Source organism: Mus caroli, unplaced genomic scaffold (assembly GCF_978045245.1).
Source record: "Mus caroli unplaced genomic scaffold, Mus_caroli_1 scaffold_4, whole genome shotgun sequence".
Taxonomy (NCBI): Eukaryota; Metazoa; Chordata; class Mammalia; order Rodentia; family Muridae; genus Mus; species Mus caroli.
The window spans coordinates 61,613,984-61,634,069 of record NW_028227259.1 but is presented as its reverse complement, the minus strand read 5'-3'; the positions used below and the strand labels follow the sequence as shown (position 1 = coordinate 61,634,069).

At 36.6% G+C, this 20,086-nt stretch overlaps 1 protein-coding gene across 1 annotated transcript; it reads right to left on the bottom strand.

The window, feature by feature from the left end:
* Nucleotides 1-17,590: 17,590 nt before the first annotated feature.
* Nucleotides 17,591-18,622, bottom strand: LOC110295384 (C1GALT1-specific chaperone 1-like). Its single transcript, XM_021163897.1, has one exon. It carries the CDS (start codon nucleotides 18,542-18,544, stop codon nucleotides 17,591-17,593), a length of 954 nt encoding a protein of 317 aa, XP_021019556.1. The 5' UTR covers nucleotides 18,545-18,622.
* Between the last annotated feature and the right edge of the window lie 1,464 nt (nucleotides 18,623-20,086).

Here is a 20,086-nt window from a genome sequence, read left to right as displayed (position 1 = left end):
ACTTTTGAAGATGTCATGGTTATTCCATTTTCAGGTGAACAATAAAGAGATCAAACAAAAAATAAAAGTCAACACAGACTTTAAATATAGAGAAATATAAGATCAATAAACAATCTCTATCTGTAATATTTTTTATGCTTTTAGTTATCCACAATCAGATAATTCTATAATTGAACAATACATAACTCTTAAACTCCCCACTGCTATGGGTGTTGAAATGAACTTTCACACTGACTCCTCTTGGACCATAAAGTTTTCTCTGTCCCCTGCTAATGTACTCATCCTTTGGCCATTGCCTAAGGTTAACTCCTTTGGCACCCTAGTGCTCATACTCAACTTATATTTTTAAATTTACATTATGTGATATTTGAGATTATCATTATAGGTAGTGTATACATGAAAAAAAGATGCTACAAAATGAGAATTTGATAGTAAATTTTAATATTGGAGAGAGAGAGAGAGAGAGAGAGAGAGAGAGAGAGAGAGAGCAAGGAAGAGAGATCATGTTCCTCTGAGATCTGTGTTACCATATGCCTTTACAATTTTCCTAATTATTATTAGTTACTTGCTGAGCTTAGTGGATTAGCTGCACACACATTTTCTCAGAGCAAACACCACAGTATATGTTGGACTTGGTAGTATCTATAGTTTCATGCAAACAGTATGTATATTGGGATACTCATCCAATGTGTAGGGGAGTGTACTGTAAAGTAAAAAAGTGGAAACCCAATAGTGTATTGGGAAAGTTATAAGTTCAGGGAGATGCTATAATATAAACTATTAGATTTAAAAATATATTTCAGTTCACTATGGTAAATATGAATGGTGTGGTTATTTATTCAACCTACTAACAGATATTTGAGAACATTTTAAAAGAACTTTGCAGGTTTTTTGTGCCATTAATCCCCTATAAACTCCATCTTCAATTGCCTTAGCATTCATTCCAAACTCAAATTCAGAGCTAAAACAACTGAAATATTATACTTTCTCATTATTCCCAGCCCTGTCATATCATTTTTGGTATAGTACTTGATGATAAATAGCATCATAAATGAAATTGCATGCTATAAAGAATCATAATAGAATAAATAAAACAGAGAACTCAGTGGTGGCTTCATTTTATTTTCCTTGAGCCATTAACCAACCATCCCTATTATCTTCAGTGACAGAAATGGGCAATGACAAAAGACCTGCATTTCCAGATGCTAAGCTGAAATCACAGGATAGGAAACAAGTTGGATATTTATTATTTCATTTGGAACAATACAGGGATTTATTCTGATTTTTCTGGGTGTGTCTGTGCCATTTCAACAGTTACCAAGATGAGAAGTAGAGTTTAGCTTTCACAGCAAAAGCTAAGTTAAGCCTAGAACAATTATTTATCCATGTCTTCCTTGTATAACCAGGTGTGAATCTTAAAATTGCAAAGGCAGACGGAGAGAGAATTGGAAATATTTAAAATGAATACATGAGATCCATGTCAGTCATTTTGGTACTACCCCCCTCCCCCAATCACTCATTCATTTACTTAGCAAATATTTATCTAGTGCTTTTCAGGCTCTAAGTACTCAAATTTATACTCGCATACCTACTCAGAGCACAGATATGCCTAAAGCAAAGCTTATAATGGGATCAAAGTTGGTAAAGGAAATAATGAATGCTGAGAGGCTTCTAAGAAGATCAAAACTATTGCATAGCAAAGCTATGTTTTAGTAGAAAGGGGGAAATAGAAGCATTGGCAACCGAAGATGACACAATATCACATAATGTGTAGGTTTATAAAATCCAAAGGAAGAAAAGTGGAAGGAAATGATTTATGATTTATTATGAACTCGCTGTGAGGCTATTGCAAAACTTTGAGCATTATAGACCCCTATTAACAATTGAATTTCTTGATAAAATGTACTGAAATGCAGGAACCCCTAGGTAATTTAAAGTGTGACGGTCATTTGTGTCTTTCTATTGGTAAGAAATGTTTTCATGTATTAAGACTTAGGAGCACTATGAAGTGAAGGTGGTGATTACAATAATAATTGTTTCAAGGAAGTATTTTGTATAGGGCCATAAAGCTCACTTTCATTTTTCTTTCAGAACCATTATCTTCTTCTGCCTTGGGATGGAATATCAACTGATAGAGAAATTAATATTTTATATTTCTAATGTACATTTTTCAAAATATCTAAGTGATGTAAAATATTCTATCATGTTCTTTATTATTACATCAGTCCTTTTAAACTACATTACTTTTCTAATAGTTTAATCAAAATCGACTTAAATGAACTGTGGCATTTAAACCAATATCTAAAAATGTTGATAATCCACAATCTATGCAGAGCTTTATACCATACACTTGTAAAATTTATGATAAATATTAAATTGATGCTTTTATAAATTATTTAATTAGTGTTACCAAATTGATGACAGTGTGGCTTTTCTAATAAACAGGCCAGTAAGGCTCCTGATGCTAAGTTTAAACTTAAGAATATACAAGGTCTTGTTAAAGTGATATAAATCCATATATTTAAGTTTATAATACTAGACAAATTTCATGATGACTCTTTTTATTCCTTGGTAATACTCCTTTCCTACAAATATTATAGGTACAACATTTATTGATTTTATGAAGCAGAATTAAATATGAGGTAGGTTATAAAATTAGTACTGCACCTAGTCACAAAATATGCCTCTGTAGTTTAGCTATTCAGGAAGCAATGACTGGAGGTTCAATTATACAGAAGCCCAAGTCAATACTAGGGGACATTCTGAAATACTGTCCAATATAGTCCAAGTTAAAGTAAGATAATCAGCTACTATTAAGACAATTTGGTTGGAAATTATTGTAACTGGACAGACAGACAGATGGACAGACACACACACATACACACACGCACACATTGATTCTTAAGCCTCTGCTATTGACTATCAGACTATTTAAGTAATGGGTCTCAAGAATTTTGAATTTCCAAAGCTACTTTAAGCCGAGGATAATTAGAAAGGCACCCTGTCTCTTGGGAACAGTTTACAATTGATCATATCATCTTTTAGGATATATGTGTCCAAATGCCAGTGTCTCTTAGATGTGACTAAACACATGTTGACCACAGAGTATTGCAAAGGATCATTCTTGACTTCTCTTGAAACTGAAATGATTGCCAGAAGCTGAAGTGGGACTTCAGATCGCTTTGTATCTCACCCAAGTGTGACTGTGTTGAATAAATTTTACCTTTCTTCTTTTCACTGTTCATTTTATCTTTACTTGCATTATTAAGGATGTGTGGTTATACTTGGATTACTAAGGCTGCCAGACCATATACTCAGGCATTAATGAGCCTACTAACATGATCAATAGTTCATATTCAAAAGAAAAAAATAGGTGGTGGAGGAATAAAAATATAGGCAAGGGAGGTAAAGAAGGGAAGGAGGTAGTAAGGAAGTTAGAATAGAAAAGAGGAACAAGAAAAGTAATGAAGATGAAGGGAAGAGGAAAATGGAGGTTAGAAAAGAATGGGGACGTAGGAATGAAAAAAAGGAACCAGTAATGAGCAGAAGCAATAACAGAATGAAACAGACAGAATGTTAATTATTATGGCAGTTGATATTCTAAACAAAGATGTGTCTATGAGTGCTTGCCAAAAGTGGGGAAGCTGTAGTACAACTTGTGTTATAGACACCATTTTGTTATGCTCAATCCTTAGTGCCATCTGATGGGTGAAAATAAATTCCTGAAACCTGGAGGAATAATAAATCATCCTCGCTTTTTGCAGTTGGTATTTTCATTGCAATTCATGTCTGCCTGTCATTGGAATTATGTACTACTACAGCTGAAGGATTGTGCTGCCCATCCTCTTCTGTAAAGCAAAACAATAATCACCAAAATGATCGTATTTAGAGATGGACCCCACTAGGAACTAATTTGACATGACATTATGTGAACAGATATCACAAGATAGGAGCTGGTATCTTGAAAGTGCAGAAGCCAAACCTTTCCTTCTTTTGGTCTTATATGGTTTTAAGGTGAAATCTCCCCAATTCAAATCAGGAAAAACAGTTCCCTTGGAATCAAAGCAGCTGGCACTCCCATTTTGGCTTACCTACCTCTATAACTGTGGGAAATATACATTTATATTTAGTGCATTGTCTATGTATGTATGTATGCATATATGTATGTATGTATGTATGCATGTATGTATGTATGTATGTATGCATGTATGCGTGTGTGTGTGTGTGTGTGTGTATAAAAACTGTGAGAATATGCAGAAGTAGTTTTGGAATTGTATAATGAGTTGAGGCTATAAAAGATTTAAAGTGAGTTCTATGCATAATGCTGGGAAGGACCTATTAAGAGAAATTCTGTTGATAGCTAGAAATGAAAGAAAATATTTGAAAAAATTATTTACAAAGAGTTGCTAAAAATATAAATACTGCAGGCCATTTTCATAGAACACAGTAATTAATAGTGTTTTATCCAGGAGGAGAAGCTCAGGATCTTTATTGTAAGGAATCAATGGAGTTGGCAGAATTTTAACTATGTGGTAGTGTTTCATGGGAGGTTGAACCAATGAGAGAAATGAAGTGGTGCAAAGAAGTAAGATTCTTATGCAAAGTATTTTTAAAAGCAGATGAATTTTCCTGGGTTATTGATGGAAATATGAGGAACACAGAGAAATAAATTGAATACAATCTTGTTAACCCAAAAGAACTTAAAACTTAAAGTTTTTTTTTTAATATGCCTTTTATCCTCTTTTACCTCTATATTCTATTTCCCTCCCTCTCTCCCTCCACCTCCTTGGCCTCTTCCTCTCCTCTTTCATTATAGTTTGACAGGATTTTTTCTCTATAGTCCAGGATATTCTAAAATATTCATTCTCAAGGCCTTAACACCTTTCATATTCAGATTGCTAATTAGGGTAATGCTATCTTGTTCCTACTTTGCTTTTCAAAAATAAAATGAAATTATCTTTTTTTAAACTGTAAAACTATTGTAGATAATCTAGAATATGAAATTTGGGGATTATTTTTAATTAGGTATTTATTTCATTTACATTTCAAATGCTATCCTAAAAGTACCCCACACCATCCCCCACCCACCCACTCCCAATTCCTGTACTGAGGCATATAAAGTTTGCACGGCCAATGGGGTCTCTCGATCCACTGATGGCCTACTAGGCTATCTTCTGATACATATGCAGCTAGAGACACGAGCTCCAGGGTTACTGGTTAGTTCATATTGTTGTTCCACCTATAGGGTTACAGATCCCCCCCCCCCCAGCTCCATGGGTACTTTCTCTAGCATGTCCTTTGGTGGCCCTGTGATCCATCCAATAGCTGACTGTGAGCATCCACTTCTGTGTTTGCTAGGCCCTGGCATAGTCCCACAAAAGACAGCTATATCAGGGTCCTTTCAGCAAAATCTTGCTAGTGTATGGATTGGTGTCAGCATTTGGAGGCTGATTATGGGATGGATCCCCAGGTATGGCAGTCTCTAGATGGTCCATCCTTTACTCTCAGTTCCAAACATTGTCTCTGTAACTCTTTCCATGGGTGTTTTGTTCCCAATTCTAAAAAAGGGCAAATTATCCACACTTTGGTCTTCGTTCTTGAGTGTCATGTGTTTTGCAAATTGTATCTTATGTCTTGGGTACTCTAAGTTTCTGGGCTAATATCCACTTATCAGTGAGTATATATTGGGTGAGTTGTTTTGTGATTGGGATACCTCACTCAGGATGATAACCTCCAGGTCCATCCATTTGCCTAGGAATGTCATAAATTCATTCTTTTTAATAGCTGTGTAGTACTCCATTGTGTAAATGTACCGCATTTTCTGTATCCATTCCTCAGTTGAGGGGCATCTGTGTTCTTTCCAGCTTCTGGCTATTGTAAGTAAGGCTGCTATGAACATAGTGGAGTATGTGCCCTTCTTGGAACATCTTTTGGATATATGCCCAGGAGTAGTATTGCAGGATCCTCCAGTAGTACTATGACCAATGTTTTGGAGGAACCACCAGACTGATTTTCAGAGTGGTTGTACAAGCTTGCAATCCCACCAACAATGGAGGAGTGTTCCTCTTTCTCCACATCATTGCCAGCATCTGCTGTCACCTGAATTTTTGATCTTAGCCATTCTGACTGTTGTGAGGTGGAATCTCAGGGTTGTTTTGATTTGCATTTTCCTGAAGATTAAGGATGCTGGACATTTTTTCAGGTGCTTCTCAGCCATTCAGTATTCCTCAGGTGATAATTCTTTGTATAGCTCTGAGCCCCGTTTTTAATGGGGATATTTGATTTTCAATAGTCTACCATCTTGAGTTCTTTATGTATATTAGATATTAGTCCCCTATCTGATTTGGGATAGGTAAACACACTTTCCAAATCTGTTGGTGGCCTTTTTGTCTTATTGATGGTGGCTTTTGCCTTGCAGAAGCTTTGCAATTTTATGAGGTCCCATTTTTCGATTCTCAATCTTACAGCACAAGCCATTGCGGTTTTATTCAGGAATTTTTCCCCTGTGCCCATATCTTCCAGGCTTTTTCCCAATTTCTCCCCTATAATTTTCAGTGACTCTGGTTTTATGTGGAGTTCCCTGATCACTTATATTTGACCTTTGTACAAGGAGATAGGAATGGATCATTTCACATTCTTCTACATGATAACTGCCAGTTTTGCCAGCACCATTTGTTGAAAATGCTGTCTTTTTTTCCACTGGATTGTTTTAGCTCCCTTTTCAAAGATCAAGTGACCATAGGTGGGTGGGTTCGTATTTGGTCTTCAATTCTATTCCATTGGTCTACTTGTCTTTCGCTATACCAGTACCATGCAGTTTTTATCACAATTGATCTGTAGTACAGTTTTAAGTCAGGCATGATGATTCCACCTGAGATACTTTTATCCTTGAGAAGAGTTTTTGCTATCCTAGGTTTTTTGTTATTCCAGATGAATTTGGAGATTGTCCTTTCTAATTCGTTAAAGAATTGAGTTGAAATTTTGATGGAGATTGCATTGAATCTGTAGATTGCTTTTGGGCAAGATAGCCATTTTTACTATATTGATCCTGCCAATCCATGAGCATGGGAGAACTTTCCATTTTCTGAGACCTTTAATTTCTCTCTTCAGAGACTTGAAGTTCTTATCATACAGATCTTCACTTCCTTAGTTAGACTTACACCAAGGTATTTTATATTATTTGTAACTATTGAGAAGGGTGTTGTTTCCCTAATTTCTTTCTCAGCCTTTTTATCCTTTGCGTAGGGAAAGGCCATTGACTTGTTTGAGTTAATTTTATATCCAGCTACTTCACTGAAGCTGTTTATCAGGTTTAGGAGTTCTCTGGTTCAATTTTTAGGGTCACATATATACTATCATATCATCTGCAAAAAGTGATATTTTGAATTATTCCTTTCCAATTTGTATCCCTTTGATCTACTTTTGTTGTCAAATTGCTCTGGCTAGGACTTAAAGTACAATATTGAATAGGTAGGAAGAAAGTGGACAGCCTTGTCTATTCCCTGATTTTAGAGGGATTGCTTCCAGCTTCTCTCCATTTACTTTGATGATGGCTACTGGTTTGCTGTAGATTGCTTTTATCATGTTTACGTATGGGCCTTGAATTCCTGATCTTTCCAAGACTTTTATCATGAATGGGTGTTGGATTTTGTCAAATGCTTTCTCCTCATCTAATGAGATGATCATGTGGTTTTTGTCTTTGAGTTTGTTTATATAATGGATTACATTGATAGATTTCCGTATATTATACCATCCCTGCATCCCTGGAAGGAAACATACTTGGTCAGGATGAATGATTGTTTTGATGTGTTCTTCGATTCGGTTATCAAGAATTATTTTTTTTATAATTTATTTTTTTATTAGGTATTTTCCTCGTTTACATTTTCAATGCTATCCCAAAAGTCCCCCATACCCACCTTCCCAATCCCCTACCCACCCACTCCCCCTTTTTGGCCCTGGCGTTCCCATGTACTGGGGCATATAAAGTTTGCATGTCCTCTCTTTGCAGTGATGGCCGACTAGGCCATCTTTTGATACATATGCAGCTAGAGACAAGAGCTCCAGGGTACTGGTTAGTTCATATTGTTGTTCCACCTATAGGGTTGCAGTTCCCTTTAGCTCCTTGGTAATTTCTCTAGCTCCTCCATTGGGGACCGTGTGATCCATCAAATAGATTACTGTGATCATCCTCTTCTGTGTTTGCTAGGCCCTGGCATAGTCTCACAAGAGACAGCTATATCTGGGTCCTTTCAGCAAAATCTTGCTAGTGTATGCAATGGTGTCAGCGTTTGGAAGCTGATTATGGGATGGATCCCTGCATATGGCAATCACTAGATGGTCCATCCTTTCGTCACAGTTCCAAATTTTGTCACTGTAACTCCTTCCATGAGTGTTTTGTTCCCATTTCTAAGAAGGGGCAAAGTGTCCACACTTTGGTCTTCGTTCTTCTTGAATTTCATGCGTTTAGCAAATTGTATCTTATATTTTGGGTATCCTAAGTTTCTGGGCTAATATCCACTTATCAGTGAGTACATATTGTGCGAGTTCCTTTGTGATTGGGTTACCTCACTCAGGATGATGCCCTCCAGGTCCATCCATTTGGCTAGGAATTTCATAAATTCATTTTTTTAAATAGCTGAGTAGAACTCCATTGTGTAAATGTACCACATTTTCTGTATCCATTCCTCTGTTGAGGGGGATCTGGGTTCTTTCTAGCTTCTGCCTATTATAAATAAGGCTGCTATGAACATAGTGGAGCATGTGTCCTTCTTACCGGTTGGGACATCTTCTGGATATATGCCCAGGAGAGGTATTGCAGGATCCTCCGGTAGTACTCTGTCCAATTTTCTGAGGAACCGCCAGACTGATTTCCAGAGTGGTTGTACAAGCTTGCAATCCCACCAACAATGGAGGAGTGTTCCTCTTTCTCCACAGCCTCACCACATCTGGTTAGCGAGAATTTTATTGAGTATTTTTGCAGTGGTATTCATAAGGGAAATTGGTCTGAAGCTCTCTATCTTTGTTGGGTCTTTCTGTGGTTTATGTATCAGAGTAATTGTGGCTTCATAGAATGAGTTGAGTAAGTACCTTTTCCTTCTATTTTGTGGAATAGTTTATGAAGAACTGGAATTACATATTCTTTGAAGGTCTGATAGAACTCTGCACTAAACCCATCTGGTCCTGTTTTTTTATGGGAGGGGGAGAATATTAATGACTGCTTATATTTCTTTAGGCGATATAGGACTATTTAGATCAGTAACATGATCCTGCTTTAACTTTGGTACCTGGTATCTTTCTAGAAATTTGTCCATTTCATGCAGGTTCTCCAGTATTGTTGAGTATAGCCTTTTGTAGAAGGATCTGATTGTGTTTTGGATTTCTTCAGGATCTTTTGTTATGTCTCCCTTTTCATTTCTGATTTTGTTAATTAGGATGCTGTCCCTGTGCCCTCTAGTGAGTTTAGCTAAGGGTTTATCTATCTTGTTGATTTTCTCAAAGAACCATCTCCTGTTTGGTTGATTCTTTGAATAGTTATTTTTGTTTCCACTTGGTTTATTTTGCCCCGGAGTTTGATTATTTCCTACCATCTACTCTACTTGTGTTAATTTGCTTCCTTTCGTTCTAGAGCTTTTACGTGTGTAGTCAAGCTGCTAGTGTGTGTTCTCTTCTAGTTTCTTTTTTGAGGCAATCAGAGCTATGAGTTTTCCTCTTAGAAACGCTTTCATTATGTCCCATAAGTGTGTGTATGTTGTGGCTTCATTTTCATTAAACTTTTAAAAGTCTTTAATTTCTTTCTTTATTCCTTCCTTGGCCAAGGTATCATTGAGAAGAGTGTTGCTCAGTTTCCATGTGAATGTTGGCTTTCTATTATTTATGTTGTTATTGAAGATCAGCCTTAGTCCATGGTGATCTGATAGGATGCATGGGACAATTTCAATATTTTTGTATCTGTTGAGGCCTGTTTTGTGACCAATTATATGGTCAATTTTGGAGAAGGTACTGTGAAGATCTGAGAAGAAGATATATCCTTTCATTTTAGGATAAAATGTTCTGTAGATATCTGTTAGATCCATTTGTTTCATAACTTCTGTTAGTTTCACTGTGTCCCTGTTTAGTTTCTGTTTCCATGATCTGTCCATTGATGAAAGTGGTGTGTTAAAGTCTCCCACTATTATTGTGGGAGGTGCAATGTGTGCTTTGAGCTTTCTAAAGTTTTTTTTTTTTTTTTTTTTTTTTAATGAATGTGGCTGCTCTTGTATTTGGAGCATAGATATTCAGAATTGAGATTTCCTCTTGGAAGATTTTACCTTTGATGAGTATAAAGTCCCCTTCCTTGTCTTTTTTGATAACTTTAGGTTGGAAGATATTAGATATTAGAATGTCTACTCCAGCTTGTTTCTTCATAGCATTTGCTTGGAAAATTGTTTTCCAGCCTTTCATTCTGAGGTAGTGTCTGTTTTTTTCCCTGAGATGGGTTTCCTGTAAGCAGCAGAATGTTGGGTCCTGTTTGTGTAGCCAGTCTTTTAGTCTATGTCTTTTTATTGGGGGAGTTGAGTCCATTGGTATTAAGAGATATTAAGGAAAAATAATTGTTGCTTCCTATTATTTTTGTTGTTAAAGTTGGCATTTTTTTTTTGTGGCTGTCTTCTTTTAGGTTTGTTGAAGGATTATTTTCTTGCTTTTTCTAGGACGTAGTTTCCATCCTTGTATGTTTTTTTGTTTGTTTGTTTGTTTGCTTGTTTGTTTTTTCTGTTATTATCCTTTGAAGGGCTAGATTTGTGGAAAGATAATGTGTGAATTTGGGTTTTTCATGGAATTCTTTGGTTTCTCCATCTACAGAAATTGAAAGTTTGGCTGGGTATAGTAGCCTGGGCTGTCATTTGTTTTTTCTTAGTGTCTGTATAACATCTGTCCAGGATCTTTTGTCTTTCATAGCCTCTGGTGAAAAATCTGGTGTAATTCTGATAGGCTTTCCTTTATATGCTACTTGACCTTTTTCCCTTAGTGCGTTTTTTTATTCTATCTTTATTTAGTGCATTTGTTGTTCTGATTATTATGTGTCCGGAGTAATTTCTTTTCTTGTCCGGTCTATTTGGAGTTCTATAGGCTTCTTGTATGTTCATGGGCATCTCTTTCTTTAGGTTTGGGAGTTTTCTTCTATAATTTTTTTGAAGATATTTGCTAGTCCTTTATGTTGAAAATCTTCATTCTCATCTACTCCTGTTATCCTTAGGTTTGGTCTTCTCATTGTATCCTGTATTGCCTGGATGTTTTGAGTTAGTTTTTTTTTTGCATTTTGCATTTTTTTTTTGATTGTTGTGCACATGGTCTGTATGGAGTCTTCTGCACCTGAGATTCTCTCTTCCATCTCTTGTATTCTGTTGCTGATGCTGACATCTATGGTTCCAGATTTCTTTCCTAGGGTTTCTATCTCCAGCATTGCCTCAGTTTGGTTTTTCTTTATTGTGTCTACTTCCCTTTTTATGTGAAGTATGGTTTTGTTCATTCCCATCACCTGTTTGGATGTGTTATTCTGTTTTTCTTCATGGATTTGTACCTCTTTGTTTGTGATTTCTTGTTTTTCTTTAAGGACTTGTAACTCTTTAGCAGTGTTCTCCTGTATTTCTTTAAGTGAGTTATTAAAGTCCTTCTTGATGTCCTCTACCATCATCATGAGATATGCCTTTAAATCCGGGTCTTGCTTTTCAGGTGTGTTGGGGTACCCAGGACTGGCTGAGGTGGGAGTGCTGGGTTCTGATGATGGTGAGTGGTCTTGGTTTCTGTTAGTAAGATTCATATGTCTCTCTTTTGCTATCTGGTAAACTCTGGAGTCAGTTGTTATAGTTGTCTCTGGTTAGAGCTTGTTCCTTTCGTGTTTCTCTTAGCCTCTACCAGCAGACCTGGGAGACTAGATCTCTCCTGAGTTTCAATGGTTAAAGCACTCTCTGTAGGCAAGCTCTCCTCTTTCTGGGAAGGTGCACAGATATCTGGCGTTCAGACTTGCCTCCTGGCAGAGGATGAAGGCCTGAAACAGGGCCTGTCCCAGAAGCTGTTAGCTTCAGTAGTCCACACTTTCACCTGTGCAGACTAGTCTCCGTGGGATATGGGAACCAAGATGGCTCCTGCAGCTTCCCTGGCAACACCCTCCGGGGCTGGGCAGAGACCTCTCCTCTAGCAGGGAATGTGCCCGGATGTCTGCAGCCAGAAAAGGGGTCTGCCTTAGAAGCTTTGTGGCAGACCAACTCTGTAGTCCACACTCTTGCCTGATCAGACTCGAAATTTGGGGATTTTTGTTGTTGTTTTAGTAAAAAAATAAAGCAGAAAGACAATATAAGAATTAATATGCAGTAGAATGTATACAATAAAGTTTAAAGTAAATCAGCAATGCAAAGGGACAGCAGCTTTATAAAGAAGGTTGGTAAGATACACAAGTCTCTAGGCATACTTTGAAGATTTTGTTCGTTCAGTAACTAAGTGATAAGATGTAGAATGACGATCTCAATATGCGTAGTACCTTTTCTTGGTTGGGATCCCTGATTTTATGGTTAGAGAAATAGAACTACAAGTCTACATGCATTCATCATTGTTGGTTTCTTGAATGTGCATGTCATATGACCGTGTTTTAAGGTCCTGATGCCTTGACTTTTTCACTATTATGGTCTGTTTTCTTGAACTGTACCTGGGTATAGACAGAGACATATCATTTTACTTCTGCATTTTTAACTATTCTAAACCGAAGAGCCAGTATTGTGATACATTCAGTTTTAACTTGATCGATATATTGTGAAAAATCAAAATTTAACACCAGAAGTTGTTGTAGCCTCAACACTGGCATCTAGTTAAGAGAGAAGCATGATATTCTGACTTTCCTGTGCACATTCAGAAAAAACTTTATAATCTGAAACACAGGAGTTCTCCATTTATTTATGAATAAATGTCTAGGCCATAAGTTTTGGTTGATTCATGATAACATGTGAATCAATTATCCTGTTTGAACTAGTCTAAGTCTTTCATAAGGCTAGGTATCTCTCCTGAGTTTCATGTGTCTGCTTTTCTCATAATCAGAGGCAAATCTTCCTATACTTGGCAAATATTTAGAGTTGCTCTCTACCAGAACTCCCACCTATTTCTTCCTGCCTCTTAAAAATAGGCCATCAGCTTTTTATTGATAGGTAATGCTGACACAGAGTGCACAAGACATTCAACAATAATTAAAAGTGTCATAAATTATTTCACAATTGTCAACAGAATTTAGTTAAATAATATATATGAACAGAAGAACACCTGAACTAATCAACATAATATTGAAGAGAATACCACCCTAAAAGAAAAGCACATAACATTAGGCTCTACTGTAAAGTTACAGTTTTGGAATTCATGTTGTATATGCCAAAATGGTGACATACTTTAGGGAAAAAGTATAGAGCTTTAAAACTGCTTAAAAATAATGATAATTTAACTTTTAATATAAAGTGAAGTAATTTCAATGAAGAGAAGAGAGTCTTCAAACAATTATATTCGAAAGAGTGGATACACACATTCAAAGAAGGAAAAAAAGGGGGAAGCTCTGTATTGGAACTTCATTTACACACACACACACACACACCAGACTTAAATGCATAACATGGAAGTATAAAACTTCTTGGATAACACGGGAATCAATCAAATTAACCTTGTGTTTGGTGATAGAATTTCAGATGAGATTCCAAGTGCAGAGTATATTAAACTCAGTAAGTTAGGCTTCTTTGAAGTTTTTTTTTCCCCATTTACACATTAAGTGATTAATTTAAAAGCAAACTTTAGACTGGAAGAAAACACTCAGGTAAATTCATATCTGATCAAAGACTTATATCTACAAATTAAAAATAGCTGGCAAAAATCAACAGTAAAATAGAAAGTTCATTTTTTCTCCTATATCAACATCTCCATTTTGACTAGTTTATAAATTTGTAAAAGCTGCCATAACAGACTCCACAAAGTCAGTGACTCAAAAATTGAAATTTAGTTGTTTGTATTTTCATGATCTCACATCTATATTCAAAAAATTAGGAAATTTGTCATTCTTAGGGCTCTGTGACAATTTTTCACTGACTTAATATAACCATCATTAATCTTTGGCTTCTAGAAGCATTTCAGTGTTGTTGCTTTCCAATTTGCTAAACCCAATTTTCTTGCCTGTGTTAAAATTCCCCCTTTTCTGAAGACAGCACCTAATTTAGAGTAAGAGTACACTTCATCAATGGACTCCTCTCAAGTATGTGTAAAAATGATGCTATTCCCAAATAAAATTTCAAACAGAAATACCAAAGTAAGAAGTTTAGAATGTGAACTCTTAGGAGAGTCAACCTAGCATCACTCTTTGATCTTAGTTCTTCAGCAAAGAGAAAATAGAGAGGACAATCAATATATGGAATGTCCTTCAACATTCTATACAGAAAAGTGAATTAACAAAAATAAAAATTCATTGAAATAACAATGAACCACCAAACACTTTCTGGGATGATTGAAAAGCAGTGGCTACATTAAATACCAGTGAGCATGTGGAGTAGCAAGACATCCCATTATTTACACTTCAAAGAGCAATGATGCAAACATAATGGAAGTTAATTCATTCTTATGAAGCTAAGCCTGGTCCACTACACTAACATAGTATAGGTGTACATGCATACTCACAAACACAAAACTTATAATAAAGGTTTATATTTCATATCTTAACATTTATTTAGTATTTGGAGGTTGTTGAATGCATGGACTGAAACATAAACATTAAATGAAATATATCCACATTCCAAAATAAGAGTAAATCACCCAACAAGGCAAAGATATACATAGAATAAAATCTAATAAATATTGCAAACCCCAAATATCAATGATTTGAATTACCATTTTGGATAAAAAAATTACTAGTCTATTTGACATTATATAATTGCTCCCTTTGTATACCTGTTCTGGGAGGAAGAGTGTTGAATTCCCAAGGTGTCCTTCATGCCACAAGACGATGTAGTTTAGGGCAGGTTGTTCAGATGGATTTCACAGATATATCTGTTGGCTTAATTCTCTTAATTGTCCCATATCCCATATTGCCCAGTAGTGTTTTTTTTTAAGTTTCTTTCATATTCCAGTAACTATTATACTTTGCTTTTTGTATCTAGTGCATAATTTTTTACTTCTGACACCACAACTCCAGTCTCATATGTCCTATGGTATTTTTGGATACCCATAAATCTTTTCTTGAATTCTATTATTTATTGCAAAGAAGAATGAATTGATGGATCAAAATAAAGTACTTACTAATCATATATCATTCTGTATGATACAGTTATAATAGATATATGCCATTATCAACATCCTGGGTTGCTATACATATAAATGCTGCAGTGAGTAATAGGCAGATTCATCTCTTGGGCTTTTATATTTTCTTGTCTGGCTCAACCACCACACCAGACGCCAGGGCCAGCTCTACTTTTCTGCAAAGGCACAATGCAGGGCCTGTTCTCCCATGATCCAGAGAGTGAAGGGCCAGACCTCCCACAGGAATCAGCTCTCCCATATACTAGAAGTGACAAGATACAAAGTGGGGAGGGCACCTCTTCCTTGACTCTACCACTGCAAGACAGACAAGTGACAGGAACAGCTGCCCTATGCTCATACCTTCAGTGCCAGCAAACCCACTCACAGTCTTTGAGTGTCATCTCTACTGTGCTAAGAGAGTAGTAGAGTCCTTATGTAGCAATCCAGACCAAGGATATCTGCATGGACTTTAGTACTAACACAGTACTAACCAGATCTGAACCAGATCCCAGTTGAAGCAGGACCTCAGATCAATATATGTCCCTCTGTGACAACCTCGGTCAAAACCTCACTATGGCTTTCTCATGTCTGTCTGTGCCTCACTGCCTTCAAGCCTATAGTTCTCTAAAATGAACTTCATGACTTTCTCTGCCATCTCTCCACCATGTACCCTCTCTTTCCCCTCTCTCCATTACATGTTAGCTCATTCTACTGGCACCCAGAGTAGGTGCTGAGTGTCTTGCTTCTTTTCTCCCTGAACCTTTATATATTTTTATATCAGCATATTTCAAAGAGTTTAACATTATAAGTCACCACCTTGCTTTAAATAGAATGGTAAGACTATTCAGATTTCCTTAGTAAATAACTGAACATGAAGTCATTAGAGTTATTGGTGTTCTTTCTCCTTTATATACATCATGGGAACTAACACTTCTAATACATTTGCGGGAAATTATTATTTCTCTATATTTGATTGAATATTTTATTTATTTACATTTCAAATGTTATCCCCTTTACCAGATTCTCCTTCAGAACCCCCATGCCCTCTTCTCCAGCTTCTATGAGGATGCTCTCCCTCCCACCTACCTACTCCCACCTCACCACCCTTGCATTGCCCTACACTGGGGCATTGAGCCTTCACAGGACCAAGGGCTTCTCCTCCCATTGATGACAGACAAGACCATCTCCTGCCAGGTATGTGGCTGGATCCATGGATCCCTTAACCTCTGAGGGGATCTGGTTGGTTGATATTGCTGTTCTTCATATGGGGTTACAAACCCTTTTAGCTCCTTCAGTCCTTTCTCTGACTCCTCCATTGGGGACCCTGTGCTCAGTCCAATTACGAGTGGACACATACAAACCAATGCTTCCTGTTTCAGCCAATGGATTTAAAAGGATGCCTTAGAAATACAAAGTTTTCCAATGTAGCTTAATGACTTTTAGAACACTGACTAAGACACCATTGCATTTCTGGGGCTTCTAACTTTTTTCATCAATACTTTATGTGAACTTTTGTACATAACCACATAATGTGATTTTTGAGTGTTTCTTCAAAATAGTCCTTAACTAGTGCCTAAGTTCATGTTCAAGTAAGTCACAGAGATGCATTGCCACTTAAAACATATAAATTAAAAGTAGATTGGTTATGTGTCATTTGATAAGTGGAATGTTGTTCAGCGGATAGTATATGCCTCTGAGTGAAGGATTTTGTTTGTTTGTTTTTTGTTTTGTTTCTTACAAAATGTGTTTCATTAGATGAAATTTTATTTATGTATATTAGAAACCCAAGAAAGTTGTAAAATGTCTAAAGTGAATAAGCAAAATCATACCACAGATTTTAATGTTTATAATTATTTGTTTAAAACAAATATACTCATATAAATATCCTTTATTTACACTACTGTAATAACCAAAGCATATAATGAAAGCATTTTTCTGTAACACATGTCACATGTTACAAGTGACATGTTACAAGTTTAAGGGAAAAGTCCATCCCATTTAAGAAAATAAATTAAATTTTAGCCGGGTGTGGTGGCGCACGCCTTTAATCCCAGCACTCGGGAGGCAGAGGCAGGCGGATTTCTGAGTTCGAGGCTAGCCTGGTCTACAAAGTGAGTTCCAGGACAGCCAGGGCTACACAGAGAAACCCTGTCTCGAAAAAACCAAAAGAAAAAAAAAAATTTAATGTAGGGCAACATAGTATGACTGGACTAGAAAAGAAATATGCTACTGAGTTCATTGTGCTATTACTGCAACTTGAATGGCACCTGTGGTTATTAAATACAGGATCTTACTTTTTTCAATCATTGTCAGAACCATTTGGAGGTAAAAAGTACAATGCATCACTGAATCCATGTCCAAATGCCCTAAGACGGTATACCCCGTACATCATCACATGCATCTGATTAGGAGTCAGTCCACTGAAAGAAATGGCCATATCAGAACAGCATCCTTGTACGATCTCATTTGGGTAATCTGCCATTGCCTCTTTGATAAGCATCCCAATAGTATTTTTATTAAATAAATTTTTTCCTTCCACATCTTCAGCATTTTCTGCAAACACTCCCACCACTTTCAGGAAGATTGCAAGCTGCTGATCTTCAGAAAACTTCAGAATCGGTGTTTCCTTATAGAGACACCTTTGCGTGATCTTGAAACAGCCGATGAGTCTTTCCACTGATTCTAAACTTAAGACAACCCCTCCCTCCATAGTCACATAGTCAAGAGTTCCAATGTGTTCAGTGTGACCCAGATAGAAAGGTTGTGATGGATCTTTTCTTAACAAAAAATACTTTAAGTTTTCAATAACAGCAAATGTAGTGGGATATGTGAGAAAGAACCAGCTATATTGGTCTTTGTATTTCTCAAAGGCATACGTGCAAGCTTTTATCATCATCAATGAGGTGCTATTCTCATTCACAGTAATTGACTCAAGTCCTGAAACATGTTCAGTACTGAAGAACTCGGCTTTGTCACAGTGTTTGATCCAAGTCTCCTTAACTGCAGCCCACAGACTCACATGGCTGGGTGTTACAAGAATGATACAGTACACTCGTAAGCTGTTACTGAGTTCCAGGCGTTCAGCCTCGGACATTTTCAAGACATCTTTGTGAGGGGCTTGCAGGTGGTGATGCTTGTGGTGGTTTACCCCGTTCCTGTGACCTATCCTAAAGTGTCCAAGCACTGTGATGAAGGCAAAGATGATACTTCCGAGCAGTACGCCCTTCAAAAACCAGCTGCATTCTGAAAGCATGTCTCTAAGTATAAAATGGCTCAGTGGGAGGAAGTGCAGCCTTTTTGGTTTTCTGCTTGAATCCAAACTATTTCCTTATATTCCTGAGATGGCAGAAATAGATGCAAGCGGTGCTCCCATGTTGAATCTCCTCCAAGGAGATTGCTATACAGGAAGTTGGAATCTTGAAAGTACGGAGAGCCTAAAGGGGCAAAAGAGATTTGCTCTCCGCCCCTCGTGAAGGAATTCCCTCTGATTTGATAAAATGGGCCGTTGAAAACTACTAGGACTTCTGATGTCTTCAGTCCTAGAAAATAATCATAGCTGCTAATGTTTACTTACCATTGGGTAACCATGGACATAAATGAAAGTATGAAACTTGATTCATATCCACTAGGAGTCCAGCAATAACAAGTCCAGTTATTTAGCCAAAATGAGTAACAAACTTAGAGGGTAGGGGCCTTGTTAAAGGCATTTAATCATCAGCCATGTCTTCAGTGGCACTGACAAGTTTTGTTTAGTTTTGTTCACAAACAGTTATTCAAGGATCAAAAGAAAACTAAAACGGGAAAAGTAAAGATTCTCAATGGATTTTCTGCAAATTCTGTTACATATCTATATTCAAGTAAAGCTATGTTGAAAGGTTTGAGTGTGTGAGCGTGTGTGTGTGTGTGTGCCCGTTCATGCATATGTGAACATAATAGTCTACATACTTAATACGGTGTGTACTCAAAACTGAGGTTTTCCTTTAAACAATTTCTTTTATTCCCTTTTCATCAGTAAGCCTGCCAATCCCCTTTGCATATTGTAGACACTTGCCATGTCTGCCTTTGAAATATACTTCTGACTTCAGAACTTTCTCAGATGACTGGATGAGAATTTTGTTAACTATGATTCTCCTCACCATTTGCTCCTAATTTTCTGATGAAAGTTTGCCTACTCCTTCATGTTTTTATGAACTTCTCCTTCTTGTATCCACTTTTATGATATGTTGATTCCATATTAGTATATTGAACATAGATATACAAAGGATCATCTGTAATGATGAATGCTTATGTTTATATGTCTTCTATTATAAAGAGCAGATATTTGATTGTTTTGTCTTTAGGGGCATCGGGCAGTTAGTAAAGTATTCTTTATAGTAGCTATGAAGACTTGTTTTATATTATTATTAATTATGTCTAATTGTTCACTTATGTACCATCCAATGACATCCTAGCCTTGTTCAATATTTCTTTAAATTTCTTTAATAAATATATATATATACTTATATATATATAGTATTTTTTTCCTTGAAGTGTTACTAAGAGCCATGAAAGGATAATCTAAGTTCACAGAGTCTAATATGTCAAGACCAGTTAAATGCCTCAAACAAAAAGTGTTAAATAAAGATTATTTCAGTTAAAACATTGCAATTTTAAGTGGAGAAGGATTAAGCAAGACACCTTGAAATTAGTGGGTTTTGCATTGATATTCTATTGCTCATTGTACTGGTTAGTTTTGTGTCAACTTGACACAGCTGGAGTTATCACAGAGAAAGGACTTTCAGTTGAGGAATTGCCT

Bases quoted from the DNA above. Each gene is read 5' to 3' on its own strand.
- LOC110295384 (XM_021163897.1), bottom strand. From the start codon at position 18,544: ATGCTTTCAGAATGCAGCTGGTTTTTGAAGGGCGTACTGCTCGGAAGT.